This window comes from Pelodiscus sinensis, chromosome 2 (assembly GCF_049634645.1).
Source record: "Pelodiscus sinensis isolate JC-2024 chromosome 2, ASM4963464v1, whole genome shotgun sequence".
Taxonomy (NCBI): Eukaryota; Metazoa; Chordata; order Testudines; family Trionychidae; genus Pelodiscus; species Pelodiscus sinensis.
Genome location: NC_134712.1, coordinates 18,788 through 41,889, shown reverse-complemented (window position 1 = coordinate 41,889; position 23,102 = coordinate 18,788). Strand labels below are relative to the sequence as shown.

Sequence of the window (23,102 nt, the reverse complement as noted above, 5' to 3'; positions counted from 1 at the left end):
AGCAGTGGGGAGCTGCACTGGGGCAGGGAGCCCGGCTCAGCCCCCCCCCCCCCACTCACACTGGTTGTTGATGAAGCAGTGGGCTGCCAGCAGTTTGAGCGAGTGGACCTCGAAGAGCACTTGGTGGAAGAGCAGGTTATGGGCTGTCGGCCGCTTGTCTGGGTTGAGGAGCAGGCACCCCAGAATGAAATCCTGAGGGGCACAATAGGGGCATGAGCAGAGACCTCTCCCCTGCTGCAGCCCCACAGCCACCCCGGGTGAAGCCCGTGCTCTGCGGGCCCCAGTCGCCTGGGAAGGAGGGGCCCAGTGCAAGGTACCATATCCCGGGGGTGGGGGAGAGCCCGTCCCTGCACTAGCAGGTGGGAGGCATCCCAGGGAGGGGGAGAGGACTCGAGCCCCAGCCAGCCTGGGCGCTGCAACCAGTCCACAGCAGCAGCAGGCAGAGGACGTGCTCCGGGGGGACGAGAGAGGCTGGTGGGGGAGCGCTCTGCTCCTCTCGCCAAAGGCTTTATGTGGCTGCTTGATCACCAGCGCGGAGTCAGCCATGGCAGGGCCCCCCCCTCCCCGTTTCTGCAGGAGGATTCTAGGGCAGGAGCGGGGCCGGGGCAGGGGCAGGGGCAGGGGCAGGAGCGGGGCAGGGGCAGGGCCGGGGCAGGGGCAGGGGCGGGGCCGGGCTCTCAGCCGGCTGGGAGCAGGAAAGTCTCACAAGGAGTTTGCATTTAACAGTGTCAATAAAAGCCAACATCTTAAAGTGCCTGGCTGCCCTTTCCCCCACTCCTCAGGCTCCCAATCCCACCCAGCTCTGAAGTGAGACAGGCCCCGCTGCACGGGACCCCAAGTGACTGTGCGGACAGGCCCCTCCTGCAGCCCCGGCTCTGTGGCCTGTTCCAAGCCCCCTTCCGACAGAACAGGGCGCGGTGGGTCCAAGGCACCTGGGGGACAGAGGACGCCCTGGGGGAAAGCTGGGAGCGCATGACACCAGCAGAGGTGCTGCTCTGTCCTGGATTGTCGCCCCGCGGATACCCAGCCGTCTGGGGTGGGGTCCCCATGCCAGTCCCCGGGCAGAGCCAGCCGCAGTCACAGGGCTCCAGCCCAGAAAACCCCAACAGATGTCCGAGGGAGCCAGGCCATCATGTGGGGGGCTGCGCTGGGTGAGACCAGCAGCCGGGCTGTCCCTGGGGACAGATCAGCCTCCCACTCCTCCCTTTGCCTTCTGCCCGGCACGCCCGCCTGGCTGGCTGCCACCCAGCTCCTCCCCCGCGGCCGAGCCTTCCGACACTCAAAACAGTGCCCTGAGGTGCTGGTTGCGGGGCGTGGGCTCCAGCAGCCCCATTCCCGCCTCCCCTGGCCAGCTCTCTGCCCCCTCTCACAGCCCCTGCAGCCAGCCCTCCCACGCCTCTTCAGCCTCTTTCTTGGCCTACTTGACTTGACTTTTACACTTGTCTTGACAGAGTTTAGGCTCCTTTCTATTCTCCTTGCAAGCATTCGACTTCCAACTTTAAAGGATGCCGTTTTGCCTCTAACTGCCTCTTACTCTGCTGTTTAGCCACGGTAGCATTCGCTGGGTCTCTTAGGGTGCGTCTACACAGCAGGGCTGAACTCGAAATAAGTGACACAAATTGAGCTACGTCAGGAGCATCCACACAGCGCTTCTTTCAAAATCAAGCACTCTCCCCCCCACTTCCCTTGCTCCTCAGACAACCAGGCTAAAGAGTCGGAATAAGAAGTCATAGTACCATAGAACACTAGAACCGGAACGGACTGCAAACGATCATTGAGTCCGGTTCCCTACCCCGGCAGGCCCCAGCACCAGCTGGACTATCCCCGGCAGGTGTCTGGCTAACTCGCTTTTAACTATCTCCAGTGACGGGGATTCCACAACCTCCCTGGGCAATTGATCCCAGCATTTGACCCCCTGACAGGCAGGAACTTTTTCCTAATGTCCAGCCTGAACCTCCCTTGCTGTAATTTAAGCCCATTGCTTCTTGTCCTGTCCTCAGAGGCCAAGGGGAACAATTTGTCTCCCTCCTCCATGGGACTCCCTTTTAGCTACTTGAAAACCGCTCTCATGTCCCCTCTCAGTCTTCTCCTTTCTGAACCAAACAAGCCCAATTCCTTCAGCCTCCCCTCCTAGCTCGTGTTCTCTCGACCTTTCATCGTTCTTGTTGCTCTTCTCTGGACCCTCTCCAGTCTCCCCACATCCTTCTTGAAGAATGACTTCGTGTGTCTTGCTCACAGCACTGCTGTTCATGCAGCCCAGAATCATTTTTGCAACAGCGTCACACTGTTGACTCATATTTAGCTTGTGGTCCACTCTGACCCCTAGATCCCTTTCCGCCATGCTCCTTCCTAGCCAGTCACTTCCCGTTCTGTGTGTGTGAAACTGATTGTTCCTTCCTAAGTGGAGCACTTTGCATTTGTCCTTATTCAACTTCATCCTATTGACCTCAGACCATTGCTCCAGTTTGTCCAGATCATTTTGAAGGATGACTCTGTCCTCCAGAGCACTCGCCACCCCTCCCAGCTTGGGAGCATCTGCAAACTTACTCTCTATGCCATCATCTAAATCAGTGGTGTGCAACCGCTACGTCGTGACCCGCCCAAGAGGGTCGCAGATGTCTTCCTGGGGGCCACCAATGGCCACACCCAACCCCCAGCGGACAGATCTAAGCGCCGTGCCACCAATGGCCAGTACCAGCGCCCGGAGGCCAGATCTAAGCGCCACCCAGCACTGCGGGGCCACCAATGGCCAGGCCCAGCGCCCGGAGGCCGGATCTAAGCGCCACACGGCACTGCGGGGCCACCAATGGCCAGTACCAGCGCCCGGAGGCCGGATCTAAGTGCCACACGGCACTGCGGGGCCACCAATGGCCAGGCCCAGCACCCGGAGGCCGGATCTAAGCGCCACATGGCACTGCGGGGCCACCAATGGCCAGGCCCAGCACCCGGAGGCCGGATCTAAGCGCCACCCAGCACTGCGGGGCCACCAACGGCCAGGCCCAGCACCCGGAGGCCGGATCTAAGTGCCACACGGCACTGCGGGGCCACTAACGGCCAGGCCCAGCACCCGGAGGCCGGATCTAAGTGCCACCCGGCACTGCGGGGCCACTAACGGCCAGGCCCAGCACCCGGAGGCCGGATCTAAGCGCCACCCAGCACTGCGGGGCCACTAACGGCCAGGCCCAGCACCCGGAGGCCGGATCTAAGTGCCACACGGCACTGCGGGGCCACCAATGGCCAGGCTCAGCACCCGGAGGCCGGATCTAAGTGCCACACGGCACTGCGGGGCCACCAACGGCCAGGCTCAGCACCCGGAGGCCGGATCTAAGCGCCACACGGCACTGCGGGGCCACCAATGGCCAGGCCCAGCACCCGGAGGCCGGATCTAAGTGCCACACGGCACTGCGGGGCCACCAATGGCCAGGCCCAGCACCCGGAGGCCGGATCTAAGCGCCACCCAGCACTGCGGGGCCACCAATGGCCAGGCCCAGCGCCCGGAGGCCGGATCTAAGTGCCACACGGCACTGCGGGGCCACCAACGGCCAGGCCCAGCACCCGGAGGCCGGATCTAAGTGCCACACGGCACTGCGGGGCCACTAACGGCCAGGCCCAGCACCCGGAGGCCGGATCTAAGTGCCACCCGGCACTGCGGGGCCACTAACGGCCAGGCCCAGCACCCGGAGGCCGGATCTAAGCGCCACCCAGCACTGCGGGGCCACTAACGGCCAGGCCCAGCACCCGGAGGCCGGATCTAAGTGCCACACGGCACTGCGGGGCCACCAATGGCCAGGCTCAGCACCCGGAGGCCGGATCTAAGTGCCACACGGCACTGCGGGGCCACCAACGGCCAGGCTCAGCACCCGGAGGCCGGATCTAAGCGCCACACGGCACTGCGGGGCCACCAATGGCCAGGCCCAGCACCCGGAGGCCGGATCTAAGCGCCACACGGCACTGCGGGGCCACCAATGGCCAGGCCCAGCACCCGGAGGCCGGATCTAAGTGCCACACGGCACTGCGGGGCCACCAATGGCCAGGCCCAGCGCCCGGCGGCCGGATCTAAGCGCCACACGGCACTGCGGGGCCACAAATGGCCAGGCACAGCACCCTGAGGCCGGATCTAAGCGCCACACGGCACTGCGGGGCCACCAATGGCCAGGCCCAGCACCCGGAGGCCGGATCTAAGTGCCACCCGGCACTGCGGGGCCACCAATGGCCAGGCCCAGCACCCGGAGGCCGGATCTAAGCGCCACACGGCACTGCGGGGCCACCAATGGCCAGGCACAGCACCCTGAGGCCGGATCTAAGCGCCACACGGCACTGCGGGGCCACCAATGGCCAGGCCCAGCACCCGGAGGCCGGATCTAAGTGCCACACGGCACTGCGGGGCCACCAATGGCCAGGCCCAGCGCCCGGAGGCCGGATCTAAGTGCCACCCAGCACTGCGGGGCCACCAACGGCCAGGCCCAGCAGCCGGAGGCCGGATCTAAGCGCCACCCAGCACTGCGGGGCCACCAACGGCCAGGCCCAGCACCCGGAGGCCGGATCTAAGTGCCACACGGCACTGCGGGGCCACTAACGGCCAGGCCCAGCACCCGGAGGCCGGATCTAAGTGCCACCCGGCACTGCGGGGCCACTAACGGCCAGGCCCAGCACCCGGAGGCCGGATCTAAGCGCCACCCAGCACTGCGGGGCCACTAACGGCCAGGCCCAGCACCCGGAGGCCGGATCTAAGCGCCACCCAGCACTGCGGGGCCACCAATGGCCAGGCTCAGCACCCGGAGGCCGGATCTAAGTGCCACACGGCACTGCGGGGCCACCAACGGCCAGGCTCAGCACCCGGAGGCCGGATCTAAGCGCCACACGGCACTGCGGGGCCACCAATGGCCAGGCCCAGCGCCCGGCGGCCGGATCTAAGTGCCACACGGCACTGCGGGGCCACTAACGGCCAGGCCCAGCACCCGGAGGCCGGATCTAAGCGCCACCCAGCACTGCGGGGCCACTAACGGCCAGGCCCAGCACCCGGAGGCCGGATCTAAGTGCCACACGGCACTGCGGGGCCACCAATGGCCAGGCTCAGCACCCGGAGGCCGGATCTAAGTGCCACACGGCACTGCGGGGCCACCAACGGCCAGGCTCAGCACCCGGAGGCCGGATCTAAGCGCCACACGGCACTGCGGGGCCACCAATGGCCAGGCCCAGCACCCGGAGGCCGGATCTAAGCGCCACACGGCACTGCGGGGCCACCAATGGCCAGGCCCAGCACCCGGAGGCCGGATCTAAGTGCCACACGGCACTGCGGGGCCACCAATGGCCAGGCCCAGCGCCCGGCGGCCGGATCTAAGCGCCACACGGCACTGCGGGGCCACAAATGGCCAGGCACAGCACCCTGAGGCCGGATCTAAGCGCCACACGGCACTGCGGGGCCACCAATGGCCAGGCCCAGCACCCGGAGGCCGGATCTAAGTGCCACCCGGCACTGCGGGGCCACCAATGGCCAGGCCCAGCACCCGGAGGCCGGATCTAAGCGCCACACGGCACTGCGGGGCCACCAATGGCCAGGCACAGCACCCTGAGGCCGGATCTAAGCGCCACACGGCACTGCGGGGCCACCAATGGCCAGGCCCAGCACCCGGAGGCCGGATCTAAGTGCCACACGGCACTGCGGGGCCACCAATGGCCAGGCCCAGCGCCCGGAGGCCGGATCTAAGTGCCACCCAGCACTGCGGGGCCACCAACGGCCAGGCCCAGCAGCCGGAGGCCGGATCTAAGCGCCACCCAGCACTGCGGGGCCACCAACGGCCAGGCCCAGCACCCGGAGGCCGGATCTAAGTGCCACACGGCACTGCGGGGCCACTAACGGCCAGGCCCAGCACCCGGAGGCCGGATCTAAGTGCCACCCGGCACTGCGGGGCCACTAACGGCCAGGCCCAGCACCCGGAGGCCGGATCTAAGCGCCACCCAGCACTGCGGGGCCACTAACGGCCAGGCCCAGCACCCGGAGGCCGGATCTAAGCGCCACCCAGCACTGCGGGGCCACCAATGGCCAGGCTCAGCACCCGGAGGCCGGATCTAAGTGCCACACGGCACTGCGGGGCCACCAACGGCCAGGCTCAGCACCCGGAGGCCGGATCTAAGCGCCACACGGCACTGCGGGGCCACCAACGGCCAGGCCCAGCACCCGGAGGCCGGATCTAAGCGCCACCCAGCACTGCGGGGCCACCAACGGCCAGGCCCAGCACCCGGAGGCCGGATCTAAGCGCCACACGGCACTGCGGGGCCACCAATGGCCAGGCCCAGCACCCGGAGGCCGGATCTAAGCGCCACCCAGCACTGCGGGGCCACCAATGGCCAGGCACAGCACCCTGAGGCCGGATCTAAGCGCCACACGGCACTGCGGGGCCACCAATGGCCAGGCCCAGCACCCGGAGGCCGGATCTAAGTGCCACCCGGCACTGCGGGGCCACCAATGGCCAGGCCCAGCACCCGGAGGCCGGATCTAAGCGCCACACGGCACTGCGGGGCCACCAATGGCCAGGCCCAGCACCCGGAGGCCGGATCTAAGTGCCACACGGCACTGCGGGGCCACCAACGGCCAGGCTCAGCACCCGGAGGCCGGATCTAAGCGCCACACGGCACTGCGGGGCCACCAATGGCCAGGCCCAGCGCCCGGCGGCCGGATCTAAGTGCCACACGGCACTGCGGGGCCACTAACGGCCAGGCCCAGCACCCGGAGGCCGGATCTAAGCGCCACCCAGCACTGCGGGGCCACTAACGGCCAGGCCCAGCACCCGGAGGCCGGATCTAAGTGCCACACGGCACTGCGGGGCCACCAATGGCCAGGCTCAGCACCCGGAGGCCGGATCTAAGTGCCACACGGCACTGCGGGGCCACCAACGGCCAGGCTCAGCACCCGGAGGCCGGATCTAAGCGCCACACGGCACTGCGGGGCCACCAATGGCCAGGCCCAGCACCCGGAGGCCGGATCTAAGCGCCACACGGCACTGCGGGGCCACCAATGGCCAGGCCCAGCACCCGGAGGCCGGATCTAAGTGCCACACGGCACTGCGGGGCCACCAATGGCCAGGCCCAGCGCCCGGCGGCCGGATCTAAGCGCCACACGGCACTGCGGGGCCACAAATGGCCAGGCACAGCACCCTGAGGCCGGATCTAAGCGCCACACGGCACTGCGGGGCCACCAATGGCCAGGCCCAGCACCCGGAGGCCGGATCTAAGTGCCACCCGGCACTGCGGGGCCACCAATGGCCAGGCCCAGCACCCGGAGGCCGGATCTAAGCGCCACACGGCACTGCGGGGCCACCAATGGCCAGGCACAGCACCCTGAGGCCGGATCTAAGCGCCACACGGCACTGCGGGGCCACCAATGGCCAGGCCCAGCACCCGGAGGCCGGATCTAAGTGCCACACGGCACTGCGGGGCCACCAATGGCCAGGCCCAGCGCCCGGAGGCCGGATCTAAGTGCCACCCAGCACTGCGGGGCCACCAACGGCCAGGCCCAGCAGCCGGAGGCCGGATCTAAGCGCCACCCAGCACTGCGGGGCCACCAACGGCCAGGCCCAGCACCCGGAGGCCGGATCTAAGTGCCACACGGCACTGCGGGGCCACTAACGGCCAGGCCCAGCACCCGGAGGCCGGATCTAAGTGCCACCCGGCACTGCGGGGCCACTAACGGCCAGGCCCAGCACCCGGAGGCCGGATCTAAGCGCCACCCAGCACTGCGGGGCCACTAACGGCCAGGCCCAGCACCCGGAGGCCGGATCTAAGCGCCACCCAGCACTGCGGGGCCACCAATGGCCAGGCTCAGCACCCGGAGGCCGGATCTAAGTGCCACACGGCACTGCGGGGCCACCAACGGCCAGGCTCAGCACCCGGAGGCCGGATCTAAGCGCCACACGGCACTGCGGGGCCACCAACGGCCAGGCCCAGCACCCGGAGGCCGGATCTAAGCGCCACCCAGCACTGCGGGGCCACCAACGGCCAGGCCCAGCACCCGGAGGCCGGATCTAAGCGCCACACGGCACTGCGGGGCCACCAATGGCCAGGCCCAGCACCCGGAGGCCGGATCTAAGCGCCACCCAGCACTGCGGGGCCACCAATGGCCAGGCACAGCACCCTGAGGCCGGATCTAAGCGCCACACGGCACTGCGGGGCCACCAATGGCCAGGCCCAGCACCCGGAGGCCGGATCTAAGTGCCACCCGGCACTGCGGGGCCACCAATGGCCAGGCCCAGCACCCGGAGGCCGGATCTAAGCGCCACACGGCACTGCGGGGCCACCAATGGCCAGGCCCAGCACCCGGAGGCCGGATCTAAGTGCCACACGGCACTGCGGGGCCACCAATGGCCAGGCCCAGCGCCCGGAGGCCGGATCTAAGTGCCACCCAGCACTGCGGGGCCACCAACGGCCAGGCCCAGCAGCCGGAGGCCGGATCTAAGCGCCACCCAGCACTGCGGGGCCACCAACGGCCAGGCCCAGCACCCGGAGGCCGGATCTAAGTGCCACACGGCACTGCGGGGCCACCAATGGCCAGGCTCAGCACCCGGAGGCCGGATCTAAGCGCCACACGGCACTGCGGGGCCACTAACGGCCAGGCCCAGCACCCGGAGGCCGGATCTAAGTGCCACACGGCACTGCGGGGCCACTAACGGCCAGGCCCAGCGCCCGGAGGCCGGATCTAAGCGCCACACGGCACTGCGGGGCCACCAACGGCCAGGCCCAGCACCCGGAGGCCGGATCTAAGTGCCACACGGCACTGCGGGGCCACTAACGGCCAGGCCCAGCGCCCGGAGGCCGGATCTAAGCGCCACCCAGCACTGCGGGGCCACCAACGGCCAGGCCCAGCACCCGGAGGCCGGATCTAAGTGCCACACGGCACTGCGGGGCCACTAACGGCCAGGCCCAGCGCCCGGAGGCCGGATCTAAGCGCCACCCAGCACTGCGGGGCCACTAATGGCCAGGCCCAGCACCCGGAGGCCGGATCTAAGCGCCACACGGCACTGCGGGGCCACCAACGGCCAGGCCCAGCATCCGGATCTAAGTGCCACACGGCACTGCGGGGCCACTAACGGCCAGGCCCAGCACCCGGAGGCCAGATCTAAGCGCCACACGGCACTGCGGGGCCACCAATGGCCAGGCCCAGCGCCCGGCGGCCGGATCTAAGTGCCACACGGCACTGCGGGGCCACCAATGGCCAGGCCCAGTGCCCGGATCTAAGCGCCACACGGCACTGCGGGGCCACCAACGGCCAGGCCCAGCGCCCGGAGGCCGGATCTAAGTGCCACCCAGCACTGCGGGGCCACTAACGGCCAGGCCCAGCACCCGGAGGCCAGATCTAAGCGCCACACGGCACTGCGGGGCCACCAATGGCCAGGCCCAGCGCCCGGCGGCCGGATCTAAGTGCCACACGGCACTGCGGGGCCACCAACGGCCAGGCCCAGCGCCCGGAGGCCGGATCTAAGTGCCACCCGGCACTGCGGGGCCACCAACGGCCAGGCCCAGCGCCCGGAGGCCGGATCTAAGTGCCACCCAGCACTGCGGGGCCACCAACGGCCAGGCCCAGCGCCCGGAGGCCGGATCTAAGCGCCACACGGCACTGCGGGGCCACCAACGGCCAGGCCCAGCACCCGGAGGCCGGATCTAAGTGCCACACGGCACTGCGGGGCCACCAACGGCCAGGCTCAGCACCCGGAGGCCGGATCTAAGCGCCACACGGCACTGCGGGGCCACCAATGGCCAGGCCCAGCACCCGGAGGCCGGATCTAAGCGCCACACGGCACTGCGGGGCCACCAATGGCCAGGCCCAGCACCCGGAGGCCGGATCTAAGTGCCACACGGCACTGCGGGGCCACCAATGGCCAGGCCCAGCGCCCGGCGGCCGGATCTAAGCGCCACACGGCACTGCGGGGCCACAAATGGCCAGGCACAGCACCCTGAGGCCGGATCTAAGCGCCACACGGCACTGCGGGGCCACCAATGGCCAGGCCCAGCACCCGGAGGCCGGATCTAAGTGCCACCCGGCACTGCGGGGCCACCAATGGCCAGGCCCAGCACCCGGAGGCCGGATCTAAGCGCCACACGGCACTGCGGGGCCACCAATGGCCAGGCACAGCACCCTGAGGCCGGATCTAAGCGCCACACGGCACTGCGGGGCCACCAATGGCCAGGCCCAGCACCCGGAGGCCGGATCTAAGTGCCACACGGCACTGCGGGGCCACCAATGGCCAGGCCCAGCGCCCGGAGGCCGGATCTAAGTGCCACCCAGCACTGCGGGGCCACCAACGGCCAGGCCCAGCAGCCGGAGGCCGGATCTAAGCGCCACCCAGCACTGCGGGGCCACCAACGGCCAGGCCCAGCACCCGGAGGCCGGATCTAAGTGCCACACGGCACTGCGGGGCCACTAACGGCCAGGCCCAGCACCCGGAGGCCGGATCTAAGTGCCACCCGGCACTGCGGGGCCACTAACGGCCAGGCCCAGCACCCGGAGGCCGGATCTAAGCGCCACCCAGCACTGCGGGGCCACTAACGGCCAGGCCCAGCACCCGGAGGCCGGATCTAAGCGCCACCCAGCACTGCGGGGCCACCAATGGCCAGGCTCAGCACCCGGAGGCCGGATCTAAGTGCCACACGGCACTGCGGGGCCACCAACGGCCAGGCTCAGCACCCGGAGGCCGGATCTAAGCGCCACACGGCACTGCGGGGCCACCAACGGCCAGGCCCAGCACCCGGAGGCCGGATCTAAGCGCCACCCAGCACTGCGGGGCCACCAACGGCCAGGCCCAGCACCCGGAGGCCGGATCTAAGCGCCACACGGCACTGCGGGGCCACCAATGGCCAGGCCCAGCACCCGGAGGCCGGATCTAAGCGCCACCCAGCACTGCGGGGCCACCAATGGCCAGGCACAGCACCCTGAGGCCGGATCTAAGCGCCACACGGCACTGCGGGGCCACCAATGGCCAGGCCCAGCACCCGGAGGCCGGATCTAAGTGCCACCCGGCACTGCGGGGCCACCAATGGCCAGGCCCAGCACCCGGAGGCCGGATCTAAGCGCCACACGGCACTGCGGGGCCACCAATGGCCAGGCCCAGCACCCGGAGGCCGGATCTAAGTGCCACACGGCACTGCGGGGCCACCAATGGCCAGGCCCAGCGCCCGGAGGCCGGATCTAAGTGCCACCCAGCACTGCGGGGCCACCAACGGCCAGGCCCAGCAGCCGGAGGCCGGATCTAAGCGCCACCCAGCACTGCGGGGCCACCAACGGCCAGGCCCAGCACCCGGAGGCCGGATCTAAGTGCCACACGGCACTGCGGGGCCACTAACGGCCAGGCCCAGCGCCCGGAGGCCGGATCTAAGCGCCACACGGCACTGCGGGGCCACCAACGGCCAGGCCCAGCACCCGGAGGCCGGATCTAAGTGCCACACGGCACTGCGGGGCCACTAACGGCCAGGCCCAGCGCCCGGAGGCCGGATCTAAGCGCCACCCAGCACTGCGGGGCCACCAACGGCCAGGCCCAGCACCCGGAGGCCGGATCTAAGTGCCACACGGCACTGCGGGGCCACTAACGGCCAGGCCCAGCGCCCGGAGGCCGGATCTAAGCGCCACCCAGCACTGCGGGGCCACTAATGGCCAGGCCCAGCACCCGGAGGCCGGATCTAAGCGCCACACGGCACTGCGGGGCCACCAACGGCCAGGCCCAGCATCCGGATCTAAGTGCCACACGGCACTGCGGGGCCACTAACGGCCAGGCCCAGCACCCGGAGGCCAGATCTAAGCGCCACACGGCACTGCGGGGCCACCAATGGCCAGGCCCAGCGCCCGGCGGCCGGATCTAAGTGCCACACGGCACTGCGGGGCCACCAATGGCCAGGCCCAGTGCCCGGATCTAAGCGCCACACGGCACTGCGGGGCCACCAACGGCCAGGCCCAGCGCCCGGAGGCCGGATCTAAGTGCCACCCAGCACTGCGGGGCCACTAACGGCCAGGCCCAGCACCCGGAGGCCAGATCTAAGCGCCACACGGCACTGCGGGGCCACCAATGGCCAGGCCCAGCGCCCGGCGGCCGGATCTAAGTGCCACACGGCACTGCGGGGCCACCAACGGCCAGGCCCAGCGCCCGGAGGCCGGATCTAAGTGCCACCCGGCACTGCGGGGCCACCAACGGCCAGGCCCAGCGCCCGGAGGCCGGATCTAAGTGCCACCCAGCACTGCGGGGCCACCAACGGCCAGGCCCAGCGCCCGGAGGCCGGATCTAAGCGCCACACGGCACTGCGGGGCCACCAACGGCCAGGCCCAGCACCCGGAGGCCGGATCTAAGCGCCACACGGCACTGCGGGGCCACCAACGGCCAGGCCCAGCGCCCGGAGGCCGGATCTAAGCGCCACCCAGCACTGCGGGGCCACCAATGGCCAGGCCCAGCACCCGGAGGCCGGATCTAAGTGCCACACGGCACTGCGGGGCCACCAACAGCCAGGCCCAGCACCCGGAGGCCGGATCTAAGTGCCACCCGGCACTGCGGGGCCACTAACGGCCAGGCCCAGCACCCGGAGGCCGGATCTAAGTGCCACCCGGCACTGCGGGGCCACCAATGGCCAGGCCCAGCGCCCGGCGGCCGGATCTAAGCGCCACACGGCACTGCGGGGCCACCAACGGCCAGGCTCAGCACCCGGAGGCCGGATCTAAGTGCCACACGGCACTGCGGGGCCACCAACGGCCAGGCCCAGCGCCCGGAGGCCGGATCTAAGTGCCACACGGCACTGCGGGGCCACCAACGGCCAGGCCCAGTGCCCGGATCTAAGCGCCGCCCAGCACTGCGGGGCCGCCAATGGCCAGGCCCAGCTCCCGGATCTAAGCGCCACCCAGCACTGCGGGGCCGCCAATGGCCAGGCCCAGTGCCCGGATCTAAGTGCCACACGGCACTGCGGGGCCACCAATGGCCAGGCCCAGCGCCCGGCGGCCGGATCTAAGCGCCACCCATCACTGCGGGGCCACCAATGGCCAGGCCCAGCACCCGGAGGCCGGATCTAAGTGCCACACGGCACTGCGGGGCCACCAACGGCCAGGCCCAGCGCCCGGCGGCCGGATCTAAGCGCCACACGGCACTGCGGGGCCACCAACGGCCAGGCCCAGCACCCGGAGGCCGGATCTAAGTGCCACACGGCACTGCGGGGCCACCAACGGCCAGGCCCAGCGCCCGGCGGCCGGATCTAAGCGCCACCCAGCACTGCGGGGCCACCAATGGCCAGGCCCAGCGCCCGGCGGCCGGATCTAAGCGCCACCCAGCACTGCGGGGCCACCAATGGCCAGGCCCAGCGCCCGGATCTAAGTTCCACACGGCACTGCGGGGCCACCAACGGCCAGGCCCAGCGCCCGGATCTAAGCGCCACACGGCACTGCGGGGCCACCAACAGCCAGGCCCAGCGCCCGGATCTAAGCGCCACACGGCACTGCGGGGCCGCCAATGGCCAGGCCCAGCACCCGGATCTAAGCGCCACATGGCACTGCGGGGCCGCCAATGGCCAGGCCCAGCGCCCGGATCTAAGTTCCACACGGCACTGCGGGGCCACCAACGGCCAGGCCCAGCGCCCGGATCTAAGCGCCACACGGCACTGCGGGGCCACCAATGGCCAGGCCCAGCGCCCGGATCTAAGCGCCACACGGCACTGCGGGGCCGCCAATGGCCAGGCCCGGTGGCCGGATCTAGGTGCTGCACCACGCTGCTCAAATTATCTTGGGGATCATGACACAATTTTTTTCGCAGTTGAAAGAAAGGGTGCACCCCACTGATATAAATCGTTGCTGAAGATATTGAACAGAACCGGTCCCAAAACAGATCCCTGCGGAACCCCCCTTTTATGCCCTCCAGCTTGACATATTTCAACATTTCAAAATAATTGCCTGCTGTGCCGATGCGGACGAAGTTAGTTTGAAATAATGTTGCTGTGTTGACGTCCCCTTACTGTTTGATATGGGGTTGCACATTTCGTTTGAGCATCTATTATCGTATTTTAAATACTCTCTATGCAGTTTTTAAGCATTAGGACTCTTCCTTTCCATTGCCATGTAACTAGCTTCCTCCTTTGTGTGTCATTCTCCTTTTCTGAAGTTAATGCTACGGCAGTGGATTTCTTGGGCATTCCTCCACAGCCCAGAGATGTTACATTTAATTACATTAAAGCTTCAAGTTGTTAAACTATAATCACCTCTCGGACCAGATCCTTTGATCTGTTTCGGATTACACCAAGAATTCTCTCCCCCCATGTGGGTTTCATGACAAACTGCTTCAAGAAGCAGTCATTTATGCTGTCTATACATTTTATTTTTGCATCCCGTGCTGAGGTGACATGTGCCCAGTCAGTCTGAGGATAGAATCATAGAATACTAGGACTGGAAGGGACCTTGAGAGGTCATCGAGTCCAGTCCGCTGCCCCCATGGCAGGACCAAATACTGTCTAGACCATCCCTGACAGACATTTATCTAACCTGCTCTTCAATATCTCCAGAGATGGGGATTCCACAACCTCCCTGGGCAATTTATTCCAGTGTCTGACTACCCTGACAGTTAGGAACTTTTTCCTAATGTCCAACCTAAACCTCCCTTGCTGCAGTTTAAGCCCATTGCTTCTTGTTCTATCCTCAGAGGCCAAGATGAACAAGTTTTCTCCCTCCTCCTTATGACACCCTTTTAGATATCTGAAAACTGCTATCATGTTCCCCCTCAATCTTTTCTTTTCTAAACTAAACACACCCAGTTCTTTCAGCCTTCCCTCATAGGTCATGTTCTCTAGACCTTTAATCATTCTCGTTGCTCTTCTCTGGACCCTCTCCAATTTCTCCACATCTTTCTTGAAATGCGGTGCCCAGAACTGGACACAATAGTGCAACTGAGGCCTAACCAGCACAGAGTAGAGCGGAAGAATGACTTCTCGTATCTTGCTCACAACACACCTGTTAATGCAGCCCAGAATCATGTTTGCTTTTTTTGCAACAGCATCACACTGCTGACTCATATTCTGCTTGTGGTCCACTATAAACCCTAGATCCCTTTCTGCCGTACTCCTTCTCAGACAGTCGCTTTCCATTCTGTATGGCTGTGTCTAGACTGGCATGAGTTTGCGCAGATACTTTTCATGGAAAAGTTTTTCCATTAAAAGTATTTCCGCAAGAGAGCGTCTATACTGGCATGTGCCTTTGTGCAAAAGATTTGCTTTTGCACAAAAGCATCCGTGCCAGTGTAGACGCTTTCTTGCACAAGAAAGCTCCAATGGCCATTTTAGCCATCGGGCTTTGTTGCGCAAGAAATTAACTTGGCTGTCTACACTGGCCCTCTTGCGCAAGAGGGCTTATCCCTGAGCGGGAGCATCGGAGTATTTGGGCAAGAAGCTGTCACATTACCGAATTGGAGGGAAGCAGCCAGATCGCTGCTGCACCCCTAGGTGGGGGTGTTGGCCCCAGAAATTGGTACAAGAGGGAGCCATATGGGGTATTGAATGGGAGCTTGTTGTTTTCTCATCCTGTGTACACTATTTATGTGAGTATATAATGTCTGTGTGTGTAGATCTGTAATCTGTGTGGAAGCTGAATATTTCTCTGAATGTGGTTAAGCATTGCTATGGACAGGCTGAGTAGTGAAGCCCTGTGGAACAATGGCACTTGATGGCCCAAAGACACACCTAAAGCAGGAGGGCGGACACCGAAGAGCGGCCAGCAGAGAGAGGCTGAGGACCAGGTGACCTGCTGCATACCAGAAGAGGCCAGGAAGGGGGTATAAAGAGGCCATGTGGTCGATGCCATTTTGTTCTCAGCTCAGCACTTCATCCCAGAGGCAGCACTGCAGGGATTGAAGAGCCCGGAAGACCTGTGAACCCATCCTGATCGTAGGATGTGCAATAAGAACTTTTAAACCAGCAGCGGTAACATCTCTGCTAGAGCCTGCATCGAGGACTGAGAGATTCGGTGCATGTAACGTACTGTACTTTAATAACCTTACTCTCATGCTTTTCTTTCTTGTCATAATAAACCTTTAGATATAGATTCTAAAGGATTGGCCCAGCGTGATTTGTGGGTAAGGTCCAGAGGGTAAATTGATCAGGGATCTGTGGCTGGTTTCTTGGAACCGGACAGGACTTGTTCGGGGTAGGTGGGATTGGGTGCTAGGACCCCCCACCTGTGTATAGGCCCGGGGCCATCTGGGGCACGGATATTGCTGGGGTGTCGGAGGGGTTTTGCTCGGGAGGCTTCAGGCAGGCAGCTGAAGCGCTCTGTGGGACTGGTTTGTGGCCTGTGTGGAGAGGTCACCAGTCGGGGGCTGTAAGTAGCCCCGGATTCGAGCAGTTCGCCCTGAGCGGACGCCCTCAGCTGTGCCCAGACACGGCCTGGTCCATCACAGAAGCACTGATTTTGTACAGTACAACGTCAGTGTTCTTGTGCAAATACTCGCGGCCAGTGTAGACAGGCAGCAAGATTTGTGCAAAAGTGGCCGCTTTTGTGCAAAATCTTGCCAGTCTAGACGCAGCCCATATGTGAAGGATAGTTTATTATTGTTGTTGTTACATTTTCTCCCTTTGTAGCCTTTCTGATCTCCTGGAGCAGTTCTCAATCACCTTCACCACCCTGGGCAGGTAGGCGGCAGTGTATTCCTTCTGCTATACTCCTATTATTCAAACACAGAATTTCTACCCATAGAGATTCTATGGTGCAGTTTGGTTCATTACAGATTTGCCTCTCCATATACTGCCACACCCCAACCAGCACCACCTATTCTAGGGCTGTTAAACATCAGTTAACTGAATCGTCGAGTCACCGCATGAATTTCTATCGCTTACTCAACTATTCTATAGTCCCTGGGGGCGGGGATGGGGCCAGGGCCGGCAGCCAGTGTGGAGCCCGCCAGTGCAGGATACCAAGCAGGACTGGTCCGCCAGCGAAGCCAATTTAAGAACCAGCTTGCCTCGCAGACCGGCTGCCTGTGGGGTGGCAGCAACTCCTGTTCGAGGGGGTGGGGTGAGGTCTGAGCTCGCAGCCCCAGCACGAGCCGGAAGTGAGCCAGGCTGCCTGCCCGACTGGCTCCTAATACACTTTAAATGCAGAGCCACAGCAGGGGGAGGACCTGGACCAGGACTGAGCTGGGCTGCTGACCAACCTGCTAAAAACGTCCTGGCGGGGGCAGAGTGCAGTCAGTAGCAATCCCGACACACTTGCGTATTGGTTAGTCAGTGAGTCGCCTGCACGGTGACATCCCTCGCCTATTCGCGCACTCCTGGGTATTTTGTGCCCTGGTATGATCGTGCTCAGCTAGAGTGTTCTGTTCAGTTCTGGGGGCCACATTTCAGGACAAACTGGAGAAAGTCTAGTGGAGAGTGACAAACGTGATCACAAGTCATCTTTTCGAGACCTGTGTGGGGAGATGGAGAAAACTGGGTTCGTTTGGCCTGGAGAAGACAGAGGGAGAGGACATGATAACAATGTCAATACATAAAAGAGTGTTACAAGTGGGCGGGAGAAAAACTGTCCTCTGAGGATAGGACGAGAATCAATGGGCTTAAATTGCAGTAAGGGAGATTTAGGCTGGACACAAGGAAGTTTTTGCTACCTGCCACGGTGGCTGAGCAGTGGAATAAATTGCCCAGGGAGGTTGTGGAATCTCTGTCATTGGAGGTTTACAAAAGCAGGTTAGACAAACATCTGTCAGGGACGGTTTAGATAAGAACGAACCCTTCCATGAGCATGGTGGATGGGATTAGACCTCTCAAAGTTCCTCCCAGCCTTATGATTTCATGTGCCATTGATTATGCTCATTCCACCAAGTTTCTGCGATGGCTTTTATATCAGTATCCTCATTTAATGCCATCATAGTTCTCTAGAATGTATCCAGTCTGTCAAAACTCGTGTTCTATTTAAACAGGACTCTTGTAGGTTTGACTGTCCCGCACTAGCTCCTCGCTGCACTTTACCAACTTCTTTTCTATTTTCCTTACTAGGATATAGAGCCCCCCTTGATAAAATCATCCATAGGAGTTCGAGATCTCTGCCTGAACCATGTGCTCCTCTGCACTCATCAGCTTTCCTCCCTCCCTTAGTCTGAACCGTCTGTAATGCTATGAGTCAGCACGCCGGTTCCATCTTGGTCCTGCGGTATGGGCTCCTCCTTTCCAAAGTGTTCCCCAGCTCCTAGTAACCCTAAAACCTCCTCGCTGCCCCAATGTCTCGTCCACACACTGACCCCCTGCAGTTCTGCCTACCTAGCCCGTGCGAGGGACTGGAACTTTCCTGCAGCATCTGGAGAGCTTCGACCTAGCAGCCGAGAGCTGGTCTCCAGGACCTCTCCCCTGGCCTCTAGGACATGCACCTCAGAGCCTGGGGGCTCAGGGTTTAATCTCCCTCTAGACAGGGCCGGCCAGGAGAGAAACTGGGGCAGCGGAGGGACCTGGATCCCCAAGGACCCTGAGAAGGAGGCTGGATGTGGATGGGGATGGGGAGCCCGAGTCCTGTAGTTCTGCTGCAGCACACGCAGGATCCCTGACCCCTCTCCCGAGCCTGAGGAGGAAATTGAGGTGGAGGTGCCCCAAGACCTGTGTGTGTGAAATGGGGCAGCAAGCCCCATAGCGGGAGCCTGGTGGGAGCCTTGAGGCCATCAGCAGGTGGGGCACTGTGGCTGGGCCCCTTTGCAATGCCCTTGGTGTTTCCTAGAGGGGCTCAGCCCGGCTCACTCACGCGCATGTTGGGATCATCCAAGGAGTGCCTGGCCCGAGCAATCGCCTCCTCCGAGACCCGGCTGTCCCCATTCGACTGGATCTCCAGCACCGCCATCTGCAGGGGAGCAGAGCTGAGCTCTGGCCAGCCTCCCCCAGGACTGTCCTGCCCCCCCTCACTAGGAGAGCCCGCCCCGATGGCCCCTCTGGAAGGGAGGTCTGGGTCCCTCCTAGCTCCACACAGCGCCACGCAGGCCTTAAGCTGGCCTGGGGCTCCGGCCAGGGAGGTGTGGGGCTGCAGGGCCAGAGCCCCTTGTGAGCAGCTGCTCGCACTGGCCAAGGGAGGCCTCCCAGCCATGTTGTCCCAGGTCCCCAGGGGTCAGGCCAGTGTTGGCCGTGCCCTGGGGCTGGGCAGAGCCTCGGCGAAAGGCAGGGCCGTGGGCCCAGCTCTCCCACAGCTCCCCAGGGAGGGCAGCAAGAAACCTTCCGCTCAGGACCAGAGCCCCCGTCACTGCAAACGGGGGCAGGTCTGCGAGCCGGCCCTGGAGCAGAGGGCACAGCGCCGCCCTCGCGGGGGAGCGGGGAGCACAGAGACCTCATTCGGCAGGAGCTCCTGGGCCGTGCCGAGACCCCCCAGGGCCCGGGAACGACGCGTCCTGCCCCTTCGGGCGGCGCCCGGCTCCCTACCTCGAGGGCACACATCCCAAAGGAGAAAATGTCCACGGCTGTCCCGTCCGCTACATCTGCAAAACCAAACCAGACGGGGGTTCCCGAGCACTCGGTACCCACCTGCCCCCGCCCCGCACGCGCCTCCGCAGCTTCCCCTCCCTCCCCCAGGGCCCTGGCCCCTCCTGCCCCGCCCCACACATCCCTCCACATCTCCCCCTCCCTCCCCCAGGGCCCTGGCCCCTGGCCCCTCCTGCCCCGCCCCACACATCCCTCCACATCTCCCCCTCCCTCCGCCACGGCCCTGGCCCCTGGCCCCCCCTGCCCCACCCCACACATCCCTCCACATCTCCCCCTCCCTCCCCCAGGGCCCTGGCCCCTGGCCCCTCCTGCCCCGCCCCACACATCCCTCCACATCTCCCCCTCCCTCCCCCAGGGCCCTGGCCCCTGGCCCCTCCTGCCCCGCCCCACACATCCCTCCACATCTCCCCCTCCCTCCGCCACGGCCCTGGCCCCTGGCCCCCCCTGCCCCACCCCACACATCCCTCCACATCTCCCCCTCCCTCCGCCACGGCCCTGGCCCCTGGCCCCTCCTGCCCCACCCCACACATCGCTCCACATCTCCCCCTCCCTCCCCCAGGGCCCTGGCCCCTGGCTCCTCCTGCCCCACCCCACACATCCCTCCACATCTCACCCTCCATCCGCAACGGCCATGGCCCCTGGCCCTTCCTGCCCTGCCCACCTGCCCCCACCCCACACATCCCTCCACATCTCCCCCTCCCTCCCTCAGGGCCCTGACCCCTCCTGGCCCACCCCATACATCCCTCCACATCTCCTCCTCCCTCCCCCACGGCCCTGGCCCCTGGACCCTCCTGCCCTGCCCACCTGCCCCCACCCCACACATCCCTCCACATCTCACCCTCCCTCCCCCACGGCCCTGGCCCCTGGACACTCCTGCCCTGCCCACCTGCCCCCACCCCACACATCCCTCCACATCTCCCCCAGGACCCTGTCCCATGGGCCCTCCTGTCCTGCACACCTGCCCCCTGCCCCACACATCCCTCCACATCTCCCCCAGGGCTCCGTCCCATGGCCCCTCCTGCCCTGCACACCTGCCCCCTGCCCCACACATCCCTCCACATCTCCCCCAGGGCTCCGTCCCATGGCCCCTCCTGCCCTGCACACCTGCCCCCTGCCCCACACATCTCCCCCAGGGCTCCGTCCCATGGCCTCTCCTGCCCTGCACACCTGCCCCCTGCCCCACACATCCCTCCACATCTCCCCCAGGGCTCCATCCCATGGCCTCTCCTGCCCTGCACACCTGCCCCCTGCCCCACACATCCCTCCACATCTCCCCCAGGGCTCCGTCCCATGGCCCCTCCTGCCCTGCACACCTGCCCCCTGCCCCACACATCCCTCCACATCTCCCCCAGGGCTCCATCTCATGGCCCCTCCTGCTCTGCGCACCTGTCCCCTCTCCCACACATCCCTCCACATCTCCCCCAGGGTTCCGTCCCATGGCCCCTCCTGCCCTGCACACCTGCCCCCTACATTCCTCCACATCTCCCCCAGGGCTCCGTCCCATGGCCCCTCCTGCCCTGCACACCTGCCCCCTGCCCCCCACATCCCTCCACATCTCCCCCAGGGCTCCGTCCCATGGCCCCTCCTGCCCTGCACACCTGCCCCCTGCCCCACACATCCCTCCACATCTCCCCCAGGGCTCCGTCCCATGGCCCCTCCTGCCCTGCACACCTGCCCCCTGCCCCACACATCCCTCCACATCTCCCCCAGGGCTCCGTCCCATGGCCCCTCCTGCCCTGCACACCTGCCCCCTGCCCCACACATCCCTCCACATCTCCCCCAGGGCTCCATCTCATGGCCCCTCCTGCTCTGCGCACCTGTCCCCTGTCCCACACATCCCTCCACATCTCCCCCAGGGTTCCGTCCCATGGCCCCTCCTGCCCTGCACACCTGCCCCCTACATTCCTCCACATCTCCCCCAGGGCTCCGTCCCATGGCCCCTCCTGCCCTGCACACCTGCCCCCTGCCCCCCACATCCCTCCACATCTCCCCCAGGGCTCCGTCCCATGGCCCCTCCTGCCCTGCACACCTGCCCCCTGCCCCACACATCCCTCCACATCTCCCCCAGGGCTCCGTCCCATGGCCCCTCCTGCCCTGCACACCTGCCCCACACATCCCTCCACATCTCCCCCAGGGCTCCGTCCCATGGCCTCTCCTGCCCTGCACACCTGCCCCCTGCCCCACACATCCCTCCACATCTCCCCCAGGGCTCCATCCCATGGCCCCTCCTGCTCTGCGCACCTGTCCCCTGTCCCACACATCCCTCCACATCTCCCCCAGGGCTCCGTCCCATGGCCCCTCCTGCCCTGCACACCTGCCCCCTGCCCCACACATCCCTCCACATCTCCCCCAGGGCTCCGTCCCATGGCCCCTCCTGCCCTGCACACCTGCCCCCTGCCCCACACATCCCTCCACATCTCCCCCAGGGCTCCGTCCCATGGCCCCTCCTGCCCTGCACACCTGCCCCCTACATCCCTCCCAGGGCTCCGTCCCATGGCCCCTCCTGCCCTGCACACCTGCCCCCTGCCCCGCTCCACCAGCAAGTCGGAACTCACGGCCGTACTCCGGGGGGAAGAAATGCAAGTTGCGCTGCTCTTCCCTCTCGATCCTGATGGGGCTGCGGAGGTCATCGGGGATGGCTGCAGGAGGGGACAGAGCATTCGGAGTCAGCTTGTCCCCAGGCTGTGTTCAAAGGCTGAGGCAGGGAGCAAACAGGAGACCACGGGGGTTCTGTGTTTGCTCCTGACTGCACAGCCTGCCCTTGCGGGCAGAGCCCCCCTTCCCGCACCCCAGGTTCTTCTCCCGTATTCGCAGGGGCAGGAAGGGAAAGCCCTTCAGAGCTCCCCTCTCCACCCATTGCCGGAGTGTTGCGCTTAGTGGACGGAAACATTTAACCCCAGGAATAAGCTCAGAGGCAAAAGGTCCATGCACGTTCACAACGCTGCCCAGCCACCCAGCACCTCCGGGACAGCCGGGCAAGTCCCTTTCAACGAACGAATGTGAGGACCGAGGTCACGAGAATCAGGCAGAAGCCGGGTTAGCCCAAGCCACAAGCCCCACGAACGTGATCTGCGGGCTGCTGAACTCCTGCTCGCTAACGACAGCGTGGAGCCAGACAATGAACCCAACCTGGTGCCGTGGAGGCTGAGGACAGCAGTGCTGCCCCCAGCTCCCTGTGGGCGCTCGCCCCGTTCTCACCCACCCTGAATCCCAGCTCATCTTCCCCAGGGCTCCCAGAGCGAGAGCATGGCCAGCCAGGGAGGCTGCGAGGGAGCTGGAGCAGGTACGTGCCAGTGCTGGAGGGATCTGTGTGTACTGGGACAGGGAACACAAGGCTCAGCGCCCCCCGGGGGCAGAGCAGCCCGAAGGGCTCCTTGCGCCGGGCAGACACCAGGGTGCCCATGCTCCAGTTCTAGGGCCCTTGTCCCGGCAAGGCCCGAAAGCCATGGCTCCGTGCCGGCCAGCGCCTGGCCTCCGGGGGACACCCGCCACCAGCACCCCAAAGAGGCCTGCGCCGTTCCCTGCCTGTCCAGCTACCTCCTGCCCCCTCCGCCCCTCACATCCCGTCTCCCTCGCTCAGCGTCTCCTCAGCCCGGCCCTGCGAGATGAGCCCCCAGATCCTGCACCTCCCTGGCGGGGAGAACAGCCCAACC

At 65.2% G+C, this 23,102-nt stretch overlaps 1 protein-coding gene across 2 annotated transcripts in view; it reads right to left on the bottom strand.

Moving 5' to 3' along the window:
* The window catches only part of NRBP2 (nuclear receptor binding protein 2), a 68,227-nt gene that overhangs the window by 26,344 nt on the left and 18,781 nt on the right, over nucleotides 1-23,102 (bottom strand). Inside the window, exons 6-9 of one of the 2 annotated variants that reach the window (XM_075919842.1) lie at nucleotides 21,966-22,088; nucleotides 19,390-19,445; nucleotides 18,725-18,820; nucleotides 60-192 (exon numbers count right to left, since the gene is read on the bottom strand). In XM_075919842.1, the coding sequence (XP_075775957.1) occupies nucleotides 60-192; nucleotides 18,725-18,820; nucleotides 19,390-19,445; nucleotides 21,966-22,088 (408 nt within the window). The remainder of the gene's footprint in view (nucleotides 1-59; nucleotides 193-18,724; nucleotides 18,821-19,389; nucleotides 19,446-21,965; nucleotides 22,089-23,102) is intronic. The other variant, XM_075919843.1, reaches the window with a different exon arrangement.